Genomic DNA, 14965 nt, shown 5'->3' with positions numbered 1-14965 from the left:
GTCTGATAATCATTGAAAATGTCTGAAATTTGTTCATCCATAAACTATGAAAGTCTGACAGTTGCAATGTGCAGATAAATCCCAGTTCTTGTTAAATATGAAAATATAAATAACAACGGTATTTATAAAGATTGCAGAATTCATATAACTCATCATTGAAACTGCTTTGTTGGACATAATTTATCGAGCTCCTTCCGTTCTACTAACGCCTGTCTGTCACGTTCGTCTGGATTTGCTTAATAAGCCACTGTTTTATTGCAACAAATACACTTTCCGTGAATTTATTGCGTTCGTTGCAGCGCGTTAAAAAACTCAGGTTTGTTAATATCGATCATCAGTTACTTACATTGCGAAACTTCCGGACAAGTTTCCATCGGAAGTAGACTTCGCGTGAGATTGAGATGATATATTCCGCCTAAAGTACACAACGCCGCTCCACTGATCCGATGGCTGTGAAAATTTGCCTTTCCTCGGCCCGTCGTCGTCGCCGCTCCCTTCGTTATAAGGATTTATCAGGTCGGCTGAAAGGAACGAGCGGAAGATTCGCGCGGGCGGGTCGTCTTTTTGGCGCGGAGTCGTCTGAGCGGCGGGAGGGACGGTCCCGGCGTCGCAGGATCGGAAGGGGTGGGCGAATGGGAAAGGAATGAGCCAGGGAATAATTTCTGAGGGAATAACATTTCTTCTATCCTCGCGCCGAGAGACACCCATCTGTTCTACGGTCCATATCCCACGAACGATGAGATCCCGTCGCGAGAGGGATAAAGTTCTTCCTCTCCTTCTCTTTCTCTCTTTTTCTCCCCACACTTTCCCTTTCGCTGCAATTTTTTACCTAAACGCTCTCGCCACTTCGACGACATTCAAGAGCGACAATAGCATGCGCGGGACACAGTTGCGTGTACCTATCGCTTTTCCGCGCCGCTGAAGTAGCAAAGGCGAGAAAGAAGAGTGAAGGAGGCAGAATCGAAGTACGAGTATATGCATCAAGGATCACCGAAAGCGACGCCGAGAATTCCACTGGAACTTCGAAGTGTATCGAAGTTGCGGAAAAAGTTCCTGCGCCCTTCGAGGTGCTTGATCTTGTTGCGTCCGATCGGAACGGGTTGTTAAACGTTTCCTTCAATCGCGTCTCGAGTGATTTCCCCTGGCTCTTAAACGATTATTTTTACTTCACAAGACAACTCGAGTCTATTCTAAATAAGTAGAAAAAATCCGAGATAGAATTTCGTCAATCTTGGAATATTTAAGATCAAATATATTTTCTTTTTAATATTTTGTGATTAATTTGCACATAATTATAGTATTATTGTAATATCTTATTAACTTTCTATAAACATGTTAGATAAAGTTTATGTAACGTTAACGCGAACGGTTGACAGACTCAATTTTAGAACCCATATTTTTTGAGAATGTTTAGTCGCTGAGATTATGGGCTTTAATATTACTCAGGGGTGAAAGGCGGGCTCGTTCGTGACTTAATATCCATCTCGTTTACGCACCCGGCACCGCGACGCTATTTATTCCACTTCGGCAACGTCTATGGACGGCCAATCGCGTGCATCTAAGAAAGCCGGTTGGCTGCAAGCCGCGATTTATCTCGATGGCGAATATGGCCCCGCCGACAATAAAGATCTGTTGAATATACGTGCCACCTCTCTCGCCCTCTCCAAGAATCGCGCCGCCATAAACCTTCATCGACGACCAAATGAGTTCTAACGGGGGAGAATTGCGGTTTGGGTGTCAAAATATTTCCTGCTGGCTATAGTTGCGTATTCCGGTTCATTCCGCGAATATTCATTAAAACCACGAAGTGTAAGACTAATGATATATCGATGTAAAACATCAATAGATAGAAATGAATGAACGTCTGATCTTGGTAGAGCGTAAAGATGAGATAATCACTTTACAGTGGACACTAATTTAAAAAATGTGGTTTCGGAAAAAATTTCGGTTAACTTTTACGTTTTAATGTTTTGACAAATATTTTTATATTTGTATTTAAATATTAGTATGCTTCGAAGTTTAAATATTCTTTCTCATATTTTACTTTATAGAATTCTTTACTTTTTATTTTGTTCACATTATATATTTTCATTTTGGTTCCCGCATTACATTAGATAGTTCCCGCGCTTCGCTATTAAATTCTTAACTTATAAACTCCGTAAATATTTTAATAACATATTTTTAATATCTAAAATATAAAGAAACTTGAAAAGAGTGCTTTAAAAAAATGTCAAAAAAATAGAAATGAGTTTTTCGCGAGTAAATCCCCTTAATATTTAGAGTCGGATTGCATGAAAAATTGGCATACCTATGCGTAAAACGCGTGCACATTGCTATGCGAAAGGGAAGACGAGAATACAAAATAGAAAAAATACTTTTTAAAAAAAAGAGATTTTCAATCTTTCATATGTTTACGTCGTATACCACTGTATGAAATGATGAACGGCTTCGCGAAATACTTGTTTCGTTGTATCGGCAGAAATGCATCAAAGATTGAGAATTCGAGAGAGATATCTTGGGTGTGATTTTGTATTCTCTGTCTCTGCGGACTGTGTGCCTTCTCGGTTTCTGCAGAGGGATTAAAATTCGATTGCCGGAGAGAAGTAAAATCCAAGGTTCTCTCAATCCCGGGAACAATGGACGTCGAAGGCACTCAATTTTTCATGGTGCTGCCACGGTTGATATTACAGCGATTCCTTTATGCATAGTACATTCGCGCGCGTCGTGGAAGCGCGCGGATTTGGTCACGGGCGAGCCCCAGATATCGGATGCCGCGCGAAAATCCGAGAGCAAAAACCTGATAAATATATTTCCCAGAGTTACGAAGAGACACAACTGCGGTCTCCCTTTGTTACCGTCTTGCCGTAGCGCGGGACGAGCTAAGAGAAAAGTTACAAGTGGGATACGGCTGGTGTTCGTGTGATTAGAACGCGAGCTTCGGAAAATAAATAGTATCAAAGAACACCAGAGAAATACTCACCGACGTAAATAATTAGTACAGAGTAGTTTACTGAGATGAAATAAATCGGCAACATAGTTTCTCGATTTACATCGAAGCACGTATATTTACCTTGTTATTGTTTACATTAATTTTATATTTTATCTATAAACGAACATTCCCCGGAGTTGTGAATTCAACGTTTTATCTCCGTTAATTGAAAATAATTGCGTGTTATTTAAATTCCTCTTACAAAGTTGCTACCCCATTTTGCCTGTTGTTTTATCGCAAGCACGGTAATAGGATGCTACGCACGATTGCAATTCTCGTTAGGCCTCTCGCCCCTGCTTCCAGTAGCGACCACTTTTGAAATTGGCTCTTTTTCGTATTGTCGAGCTCACCCCCGCCCTCTCCCCTTTCCTCTCGGCAGTCACCAGTTTTCTTCCGTCGCTAAAACCCGGGCTTGCTTTTACTTACTGCTTCAACGGAGAATCCATCCATTCGTCCTCGAAGGGTTAGCGCCCCCCCCCGCCGCTAGAGGGACGATCGCGCTAAGTGGCAGATTCAGGCTGATCGAAAGCGGCCGAGATAAAGAGGGAGAAAAAAAAGCCGACAGAGAGGGAAGTCTGAGAGTGGACTTAAGTCTCGTCGAGAGGGTTACAGCCTGGGGTGAAAAGAAAAGTACGCGGAACGCGTCGATACAAAGTGCTGTTTACGCCACTCCCACTCTCTCCTTCAACCGCCTTCTCTCTATTTAATTCCATGCCTTTCTCGCACTACTTTTAACGTTTCTCCATTTTTTATCACACACTTGCCAACCGTTAGCGCATTTTCTGCGCATTTTCGAATCGTTTCTCTCTCAACGCGTGATTAAGTGCCACGTGAACGTTTGATTATTTAAGAAACGCGAAGATTTATCGCGATGAGACGACTGATACACGTGCTCCCCTGCATTATTTCTCAGGGTCCTTTATTCACAGATCGGACGTGTGTAAAGAGACTCGAAGGAAATGCGCGTGACACTACTTTGCGAGATCTCACTTAAAGATTAGCACGGGTCTTATCTTCCTTTTTCAGCTTGCGGTCTTTTGCTCGAATACCGGAAGATATTTTTGTTTCACCCTCGCCGGACCCGTCAGCATGAAAAATGTCGGCGGCGCTTAACGCGATTTTTCCCCTTCAGGCCACAAGACGCGGCTGTATCCCCTCCCGCAATTTGCATTTTTTCCTGTCTGTTTCGTACACGCGCCCCTGCGCTTCTCGATCTGGATGACAAAGAGGTGGCTGATGGGTGGATCGTCGCGCGGATAAAGGTGTCTTCACAGTGACCCCAACGTCGCGACGGGAGGACCGCCGCAGTAAATCTCTCGTCGACAAGATCCATTGATCCCACGATCGAATGTGGAATCCACCCTTTTGTGCGCCGCGCGTTCGCCGCCCCGACGGGGAGGTAAATAATGTAGAAGGACTCGTCCGGACGTTAGACAACAAATAAATCAGCCTCGTCCCGGCTGCTACCGTTCCAGCACGGATCGTAGCGGTAATCTTCGTGATGGCCGAAGCGCTCTTTGTCGGTGTCCTCCGAGGATCGTTTCGATCGGAGACAGAGAAGCGGTGACCATCTTTTATTTTTCTCACCGGCGCTATCGATCACTCGCTCAAATGCCTTGCCCCCGCATTACACGTCCATTCTTGATAAAGGTGGATCGACGCACGGATCGGGACTAATCTATCTTGATGAACGTAAATTTGTCAAGTGATGCGAGAAGAGAATACACAAAACGTGGTTCTAAATAATTATATAAACGGACGGCTCAAATCTAAGAGAAAGGAGTACAGGAGTATTAATTTTTCGGAGCAAAATCGAACGTAACACACTCACAAAACTGTGAATGTAACATTAAGAAAATTTTACGTTACACGAGGAAGAAGCGAGGCCAAATGTACATCGCGTTCCAGTGTATCTCTCTCCAAGTGTATATGTTCGCTATAGTCTATTTTTGCTACTCTTTCGAGCGAGCGAGGCGCAGCATCGTATAGATAGATAAATGTAATTTCTCTTTCCTTGTTCGCTATTTCTCCCGGCAGACAACGCGAGTGAACAGTAAACAGTAGCTATTCCGTCGATGACCCGCGATTTCGCGTGCAGGGAAAGAGCCCCGACGGCGATACTTTCTCGGAGCAGCGGCCACTATCGGCCACGTTGCTAGATACTTTTCGTCGTCATCGTCTAGCGAATTCTCCTTCCCCGTCGTCCGGATTTTCTATCCCAGTGCTGATCCGCCCGACATTTTTCCTTCGGAAGCGTCTATAAAGGGGAATCGCTATCAAAAACTCCGCTCCCACGAGAGTTCCGCCTTTCCTCGCATGAATAAAACAACCGGATTTAATATATATTTCGCGGTCAACGACTTCCGGTGCGTTTCACCGACTCGAGGGGCCGTACGAGCGGAAGTTGAGTGCCACTGCGAAGATCTACGAATCTCAGACCATACGAGCTGCTGCAGACGACGGTGCATCCCTTATCGCGAGAAGGAAAAACGTCGCGAAATTCCCAAGATCCATTACCATGTAAATATTGCATTGAGCTGCCTTTCTCGGGATTTTACGGCCAGCCACGCGCTAGTCGTATTTTAATTTGTGACATTTCCAATGGCTATGCGTATTGTTTCTATAATAATGTCTATATTTACAACAGCAATACGTTAAGTATGCCATTCAGAGCTTTACAGCGCAAAATATTTCGAGATGTTAATTAATACCTTTCCAAGCGAAGTACGTGAATTGCTACTTCGCATCTGTTTTTACGAGATCAGCTACGTATCAATTTTGCATTTTGTGAATCGCGAATCAAAATATTCATGTATATCTCTATACGGAGAGACGCACGCCCAAGGCCTTTCGCTCATGTTCTCTTATTTCCGGTATCTTATTTATACTATCCTTTGATCCTGCATTTCCAGAGGATCATATATAACTGCAAACATTCCGTGTATTTGCAGTACGCAATGTATTTGGGTATTACTTGCGCGTGGATTAGTGGTTTATGCGAAATAATATGCGCGCAACACGAAGGATCGCGTGTCTAACTAAATTCTAACATCTCGGTTGCCGAGGCTTGGTTTCGAAGTATAACAAAGGAAAGCGCTAAATCGGTTTAAAGCCGCATAAAATCGGGCATCACCCCGGTGAAAAATAAATAGGGCTATTCGCGGCACGCTCCTTTTAAATGCGCTATCGCGTCAGTGACGTCAATCTCGATAATAACAATGTTACTCTTTAAGTACGAATCTTTCGATGCCCAAGTTATATCTGATATCTCTCCGAGTTGAATTAAGCTATTTCGAATTACCGTAAAATTTACCTCAAAATAGGCTGCGATATCTAATCTTAAATATTTTTATCTAATATAGGACTACTAATAATATTAATAATACTATTTCTTGGAAGAAATCTTATAATACTTCCGAGGGGGAAACCACTGACCAAAATCTTGTACACCAATGCCCACTAATACCTAGTGGACATTATTTTATCTTATTATGTTTTTATAATCCCTCAGCAAGGCCTGATGTCCAAACTAATGCCCAAAAATGCCTAGTAATGCCTAGTAATGCCCAGTAATGCCGCAAATCTGTACACCACACGCCCTTGGCGGTTTACCCCTCGGGTACTTCTTATAACACAAAGAATTTTGTGGAACTATTCTCCAAAGTTTTCATCTATTTGTGTCCTTCGACATTTTACGAATTTTACATTTTAATATAATTTGGGAACGTTTCTAGCACAGCTTGCGTATCCCGACATCGATATCCATATCACGAAATTGTTGTTCGTTGATACACGTAATAATAACATCTATGTCTTTTGTTTCAGGTAAGGATCTAAATTTCGCCAGTAATAACGCGGGTGAGTGTTACATCTAACAATATACAGTTATTACCGCATGCGCCAGTTCTCGATTACCAATTGTTCGCCGTGTTGACGAGAGTGCTCTAGAGTTTCCGCGCAACTGCGCGCCGTAATCGAACATTAACGATCCGTGGTCCGCGCTTTCGAATTTTGCAAGTTTCGTTATGTTATTGACGATCTACAAGCGGCAACAATTATCGGCGAACAAATTAACTTGGACCGTAAATTCGATCCACTTTAGCATTGTATTTATCGCCGCGGTACCTTGTTGTTCGCGAGTTTCTGTACGCGACTTGTGATTAATGAAGAAAAGGATTGCCGTTTTCATTTGGCTCTGATAATTCTAAAAGAATCTTGATGCACGCGTGTTTATCTGCAGCGTCGGTTGCAATTACCAGCAACGTTTCAACAATACCGCCGCATTACGTCGGTCGACATCGAGAAAATTTGAAACTGTTGCGCTAAATCTGCCTGTTTACGCAAGAAATAGCACCAAGGTCGGCAATTTCCGACGCCGTGCGGCAAACTCATCTTCTTTCGACCTCGCGATAGGAAAAGTACCGATTCGCCTAAGTCCCGTGTAATTCGTCAGATTCCCGCGCGCCCTGTAAGTTGAGGTCCAGCAGGGGAAGAAGTATTCTTCCGCGAAACGACCGTTCGCCGATGACCGGGAGGGGGGAAAGGGGGGGGGGGGTTGGTCTTTCATGCGTGGGGAAGGACGAGGGAGTCCATCTGGAACTAGAAAGAGAGACCGCGAAGGACTCGCGGAGGTACCGTCGAGATAAGGACGGCAAATTGCGGGCAATCTGGCTGATTAGGCTCCGGGATAGTAATCCCGGAGATCCCGATGCCGGGACCAACTGTACCCGTCCTATTCGATCGCGACCGCCTTCGTGGCACTGGCCGAAGAAAGGAGCACGGAAACGGACTGCGGAGGAGCCGAGGGTGGAAAGCGGCAGCGGCGTCCGTTACGTCCGCATCGCGCGCGCCGGGAGATTAGGATTCTGCCGGGGAAACCCGGTGGAATTGCGGAAAGAGGGATTTCTTTTCATGCGCCAGATCGACGATACGTGTACTCTCGTACCGTTACTCTCCTACCGTCACCGCGTTCTTTTCCCTTGCCTTACCTTCTCGTCCACCCTCCTGTTCTCCGTTTCCATATCGCGGCCTCGCCGATGGAGCCCGCGATAAACTTCTTTCGCGGAGCGGTCCGCCGCGAAATCACGACACGCTCGTCTGCGGCAAGTCCCACGGGATTCGCGACGAACCCTCGGACCGTCGTCGTCTTTCGCCCGTCGGCTCTCCTCTTCGAACTCGCTCGGAGCTTGCTCGGATTAAAGAAGAGGGAGGCGAAGTATATTTTTAACGATTCCACGTTGATACGGTAATCTTTGTAGGTAGCGGATAAGAGAAATCGAGACTCTCGCGGGTGCCTCCGTCTCCGGGACGGATTTACATGGCGGAGGAACGACAAGCTGATGGAGAGAAGCGAGCCCGCAAATAAATAAATAAATATATATGAAATCCGCGCGTATACACGCACTCGTGGCCGGGAATGTATTGACCACGGCGCGCGGCGTTCGCGCCGCGAGAAAAGTCGAGCGCGCGTCGTATCAATTTTGCCGTCGCCGACGTCGTCGCCGAGTTGCCATCCGCTTTTTGCTCCCCAGCAATGCATTTAAATTATTTATAATGGGGCTGCTTTTTCAATCTACGTCAGCGAACGGCCGCGTGGACGGGAGAAGAATGGCAGGAGGAAATATATACGGCCGGCACGAATTAACGTCGTCCACTGGCCGATCTTTGCTTGTTGCTACTCGGTTCTGCGCACAAAATCTCGCGCGATCGAGACGATCTACCTGTATTTATTATTAGCGATTGATATATACGTCGCTTCGGTGAATATATTAGCTGATACGGAAATAACGTGTCTCGATAACAGAATGAAGAGAATAAAAAGTAGACGAAGGGATTGTCCCGGCGCTGAATGCAAAAAAGCCGTCAAGTTCTGCGCGTGTAATTTCTGCGACAATTGAACCATTGTTCTAGAAGCGAGAGAGAGACTATCCATTTCTTCTCTTTTTTTTCAATAGTTTCGTAATCCGCTTAGAGAGATAATAGAAGATGTTTTAATTTCCCTTTTTCTTCCGTTCTCTCTCTCAAAGGGATCGTAATCTTTTCTCTTACCGTATCACGCACGTGTACTAAATAAAAAAATGCACTAAATTTTAATTCTAAATAACATTTTGTATTTACTTACGTTTCACGAAAGCCGGGCAGACTCTTATTTATTTAGGAGATAAAAAACGAGGTAACGACGTAAATAATCAGGGCACACCTTGCAGTAAAATGCGTCTCGACTGTAGAGGGTGTTTTCTTCTAGATATTATTCTCCGTAATCCAGAAAGTCAAGGATGTCTCTCCCTTTCTCTCTCGTTCCCTGGCGCGACGTGAAAAGAGATTATAAAATCTACGCGCGCGAGCACACGAAGGTGGTAATAGAATTTTGGAAAAAGAGAAAGCTGAGTACGGACGAGATGCCGCCTCAGCCATGTCCGACGTGGGATTATCGGGGTCGACAAAGGGATTTTAAGGGGATGACGTGGGATTGGATCGCAAGAGGTACACCGCGAGGCTCTCGAGAGCCGCTTTGTGTCTCTGCTGTAATTATTATTTGCGGGATCGTCGATCTTCAATGGTCCCGCAAAATTGCATCCCGCAAGAAGCACGTGTAAGTGCCAGGTGTTGCGAGCTCAGACCATTTAACGAATTTTGTAACTGGTAATACTATTTATTGCCTGATTTCTCTCTAATAAATCAGAATCGCGAAAGATTAGGTATTACAGATTACGCTTGAGGACGTTTCTCGAACACATTTGCATACGTGAGAGATTTGCAATTTTTACACAAGTCAATGAAGGAACAAAAACTGCAATTTATAAAATGTGCTCACGAAATATTATAAAAATGATTGCTTTTACGTTTTTATTTTAGCAAAAGTTGGAGTGTCGTATCGGCCTTTTAGAAATTTTATTTAATTTTCTAAAAGTTCGCTGAAAACCGAGTCGAACGATTTCCGCGCGACCCTTCAATTAATGCAATCAGAATTAATTAGCCGCGGCTCAATCTCTCTTTCTCTCTCTCTCTCTCCCCCTCTTTTTTTCTTTCTCTCCTGTCGACTGCCGACTTCTGGCGGCCAACCGACCATGCGCGTCGGCCTCGGAAAAAAAAGTGCTCGCTTGCAATTTCTCGTTTTCGGTGGTCGGTTTAATTAGAAAGCAACGGGCGTTAAAGCAAACGAACGCGCGACAACTTTTTCCTTTTGCCGGCCGCTCGCAAACATCGCCCTCGCACATTCGCGATTTTACCGTAATGTCTTTGAAAAATTAATTACAGACGCCCGTGGTGTGGCGACTGCAGCCAGTAGTCGACGGAATGTTTTCGAAATACTTCTATAAACCACAGTGTTCCCGTTTGAAATTTTATCAACTCGCGATCGTGTTCTTTCGCACGTCGACTTGCGTGGCGATAAGAGTTTAAGTAGTAACGGCCGCCACAAGTCAGCCGCGGAAACATTCGCGCGCTGTTCGACACAGGAGTTCACCCCTTGCGCCCGATATCTGTAGATCTCCGTGTTGCAACTTGAGATACATTTAATTCACGCTAAGCTTTTTCCGAAAGATGCGAGTTAAACCACAATTGTCGCGGCACATTTCCTAACTAACGCATCGGTATCTACACACGAGTATCCGTACGTTTCAAGTGGACGAAATTACTTCGTGGCAGATTAAAACCGAAACGCGTGAAACGAGGAGAGCGTGCAGTTGCAAAGGTAACAAAAAAGAGAGAGAGAAAGAAAGTGAAAGGGTCGGGGGAGGAGAGAGAGAGAGAGAGATGAGAGAGGGAGAGAAATGAAAGTTGATCGTGCGCAGATAGAGTGTATTATAGTTTGGCCGGAAGCAGGCGAGAGTGCTATTGGCTGCGCCGTATCGTGTAACACGATCGCAAAGGGTCCGCTTCCTCCCTCGCATGCCGGTGACATCGAGCGGATTTGTAGGGAATTGCGGAAAGTGCAGAGCGCGGAAAAAACGGCAGATAAAACACGATCCGAACCACCTGGCGGCACAGAGACAGGGGGGAGGGTGAGAAAGGGAGAAAGGGGGACTGGAAAAGGGCGGAAGAGCGACGGCCGGGGGACGCGAGGGCGGGTGAAGGGTCGGGCGTGGGCGTATCGGTCGAATTATCGAGTGGTACGTTACGGTTTTATGCAGATTCGCCAGAAACGTCGGGGCAGTTTCGGAATTAATGGCGGCCGGACAAATGTTTCGCGGTTTTTCTGCTGAATTATCGTGCCCCCGGGCGCAACATAACGCGCGGCACGGCGCACCCCGTCGCGACGTTGCACACACACGCATGAACACGTGCGTGTACGAGCGTCGCGACAGGGTACGCGTACATGCGCCACCGGCGGAATCGGCTTCGGGTAATGTATACATTACATGCACGCTCGTCGTGGTGTACTCGGTTACAAATACCGGTATAATGCGACGGAATATGCCCCGTTTTTACGCCGGTGCTCTCGGAGTGCCCGGAGTGCGCAGTATCGGGGAGCTTGAGCGATAAAGTGGTTTGTTCATTTAATTTCGGAGCTGTCAATTACCGATGTTAGTTCCTTCGCGAAGGGAAAAACTGCGTAGACCGGTAGATTTGTTCATCCCTGGTGGCATAATGTGGTGGGTTTTTAATTTTTGGATTTCCATCCGTTATACTTTTTATTTATTTTGGTATTTTTGTTTTTAATTATATTCGGATTTATATATATCTGGCTGCGTTATATATTTCATGCACGAATAACATCGTTCGGGATTTATCGTATATTTCTGTAATCTTTTATTATAGATATCGGAAATTGTACTTTTATTTTCTAGTTAGCTGTTTAAATATTTATGCTAAGAGTGGCTGTTACATGTATGCGATGAACATTTTTACATATTATATATACTACTGAAACATATTTTTTTTAAACAGTTGCCTAGAAAAAATATAAATGTTTTAATATAATTACGACGGGTTTTAAAAAGTCTCTCTGACAGATCGATTGAATGTTGAAGTGAGCCTTTTGAAAGAATACTTTGAACAAAAGCGTTTTCGATAAAAAAAAAGTGATGATCTTTTCAGTTTGAAAATCACCAGGTCACGCTAAAAACGTAATATTCAATTATTACGAGAACGGTAAAATCAGTTTACTCGAAATCAGCGCATACGTATGCGGCACGTCCTAAATAGAAACATTAAAATATCGCGTATATAGCGGGGCGAATTTCATCGCGATAACATCGTTCGCTTTCACCGATCAAGTCACTTAAATTAATTTCCGATCCCTTTTATCCTGAAACTGCGCTAGTGAATCGCGCGTATTACAGGATATACGGTGGCGCTCCAACAGCGCCAAAAATCGCCTATGTATGAGCATTACCGGTAATGTATTACTCATGTACGCAGTGGATATTTCGCGCAAAACCACCAAAGAAGATAACCACGAGAGATGCACACATGGCTATCGTCCTACGCACATGAATAGATATTGATAATGGATTATGATATACTGATAATATATATAGCGGTACCGCCCCACCACTATACGCACGCTTCTCTGTGATTGATTTTTTGATACATCATCCTCACTGTCCCCGCGACCAAGTTATCTCTCGGGACATAGCGTAGTTTCTCTCTCCTCGGTATCAACACGTTGGCTATATTCTTATACATAACTATACTTGACTTTAAATTAAATCAAAAGCTCGTGGAACAACGCATCGTGTCCAGGAAATTAATTAAAACCGAAAATTCGACGCGATACCACCAGCTTCGCTCGCTTATAACATGAAAATTACTGCAAACCCCCGACTGACGTTTTCTGACGTTTCGGAGTTTTCGCCTTTAATCAATTTGCAGAACTCTGTTAAAGCATCACACGGTGATTGTGGCGCACCTCGTAACCAAGGAACAATTGTTCCACGATTTTCAACCGTAGCCGTGAGAATATTATACCCGGAACTCTTTGAAGTGTGTGTGCGTGTGTGTCAATTGGTTTGCCGCGTGCTTCGACGATTTGCAATGCGCGCTCGCGCGGTTAATCGAGACGGCTCGTTGGGATGGAACTTAATTCGCGCTAATCGCTCGAGCTCGAATTAATTCTGGTTTCCTCCTTGTTCCTCTCCTCTGTCCCTTCTCACCCTCTTTCTGCTAGCGTTTAATTCAATTCGTCGTCGACAATCAAGCTTGAGTATTCTATACCGGAAGTTTCCGTGTTCCTTCGTTCTGTCTTAGCTATTCTCCTTCCTTCGCTCCCACCCTCTCTCTCTCTCTCTCCCTCCCCCCTCCCCCTTTCCTCCCTCTCTTTCTTCCTGTATGCGTGTGCGTTTCTCTTTTATTTCTATTTCATCCTTTTCTTTTCTTCCACGTTCAATTTTCTCCACTTTCTAGTTTCCTTCGCATCACTTCGTCCTCCTCCTGCTTGTCGTGCAACTTTGAGTTTCATGTTTCCGAACGAGGATGAAGATCAGGAGGAGGACAGATGCGGCTGCTGAGGCTAACGGTGGTGGCAGCGTGGTTAAACCGCGTCCGGAATTACCGTCACGACTAGTCTAAGACTTCCTCTTACGCGCGTATCTGCATCGTACACAGATTTAACGCATACCTTGCCGAATTGTAAGCAACAGACCCCGGTAACTGGTGCACAACGCCTTTACTTTAGTTGACTTCACGCACGGCGTATCGCGCGTCGCTCTCGAGTCAATAATAATTTGGTGAAGAATCTGCGAAACGCTGCTTTTGCCAAGCAGTCAGCGAATAAAGTGAGTAGCGCGAGTATACGCGAGTCTGGCGAAATCCGTCTTCACGTCGGCCGAAAAGAGGGGTTTATTATTTTCAATATCGACATCAATTAACCGATTGGGAAGCGATTGATAATTGTACCGTTGGCGGTTCTCCAAGTATAAGGGCCGGTTTGTCCAATCTCTTTGTAAGCTAACTAAAACCAACGGCACACGATACTATTTTTCCTACTGAATTGCTTACGGGAGTCAATCAGGATTTCGCCTTAGGGTGACTTAAGGCTAAATCCTGATTGACTCTCGCAAGCAATCCAGTAGAAAAAAATAGTGCCGTTGGCTTAATAGTTAAATTATATGTCTTTGATTGAGATTATATATCTTTGATTGAGAGGAAAAACAAAGACGTACATGGTTGGAACAATCGGCGCTAAGTCACGCATCCCTCCTGCGGTCGCCGCACGCCACGCGGAAACCTTAAACGAAAGCTTTGACGCGGCGTGACCGATCGTGTCCGCTGGTCGCTGTCACGGGCGATCGGCTCGTACTCTGGTAGCGCAGCCAAATCGATGTGATTGCACCGCCCGCTCGAGTGATGCGTGTCGCCCAATAAGCCTTCACACGAGCGTGTAATGCCGCGGCCTATGCAGGATCTGCTTACTCGACATCCGTTCCGATATTGACATCAATTATCTCGCCGGGGTGGCGCGAGAGCGTACATGCGCGTCGGCGGACGTCGAAAACTCGTCGCGCGCGACCAGGGAAGGAGCCTCGTTAAATCGCGACCGCCACGAAGAGATCACGGGACTATGATAACGCAAAATCCGTTTAAACACTTTCCTCAATTTACGATCGATTGACAATACAGTCCCGGATTTGTATAATTTCCCTCCCGCGGGTATCACGCACCCGGGATTAATCACTCCTGTTCCTATGGAAACACCGGATCGGCATTGACGAGAGTACGTTCGTTGACAGTTCCATACATTTTTTTTCCCCCCGACAAACGGCGAGTATTTAGGGATTATGCGTTGCAATATGTTTGAAACGCGCGATCCGCCACCGGTAGAACTGAAAAACGCAACGATATTTATTCTGGAAAGCGGGTTATCGGCAATCGTAGATTTATACGTGCATGCAACGGACCGATAACTATTCCTCCACCAGTTAAAAAATTTCTCTCTCTCTCTTTCCCTCCCTCTTTGTTTCTCTCAGAGTCCCTTGGTGGCGCAATATTTATATAGAAAAACATTGTTCATCCTTGTGGCAAACTGTTGCCATG

General features: G+C 45.1%; 1 protein-coding gene across 1 annotated transcript in view; it reads left to right on the top strand.

The window, feature by feature from the left end:
* The window catches only part of LOC105569156, a 200596-nt gene that overhangs the window by 142974 nt on the left and 42657 nt on the right, over positions 1-14965 (top strand). Inside the window, exon 4 of the mRNA XM_012025356.1 lies at positions 6815-6847. Coding sequence (XP_011880746.1) covers positions 6815-6847 — 33 coding nt within the window. The remainder of the gene's footprint in view (positions 1-6814; positions 6848-14965) is intronic.

This window comes from Vollenhovia emeryi, unplaced genomic scaffold (assembly GCF_000949405.1).
Source record: "Vollenhovia emeryi isolate VEMERY1.0 unplaced genomic scaffold, V.emery_V1.0 DF939126.1, whole genome shotgun sequence".
NCBI lineage: Eukaryota > Metazoa > Arthropoda > Insecta > Hymenoptera > Formicidae > Vollenhovia > Vollenhovia emeryi.
The sequence above is the reverse complement of the archived record's forward strand: the minus strand, read 5'-3'. Positions and strand labels throughout refer to the sequence as shown.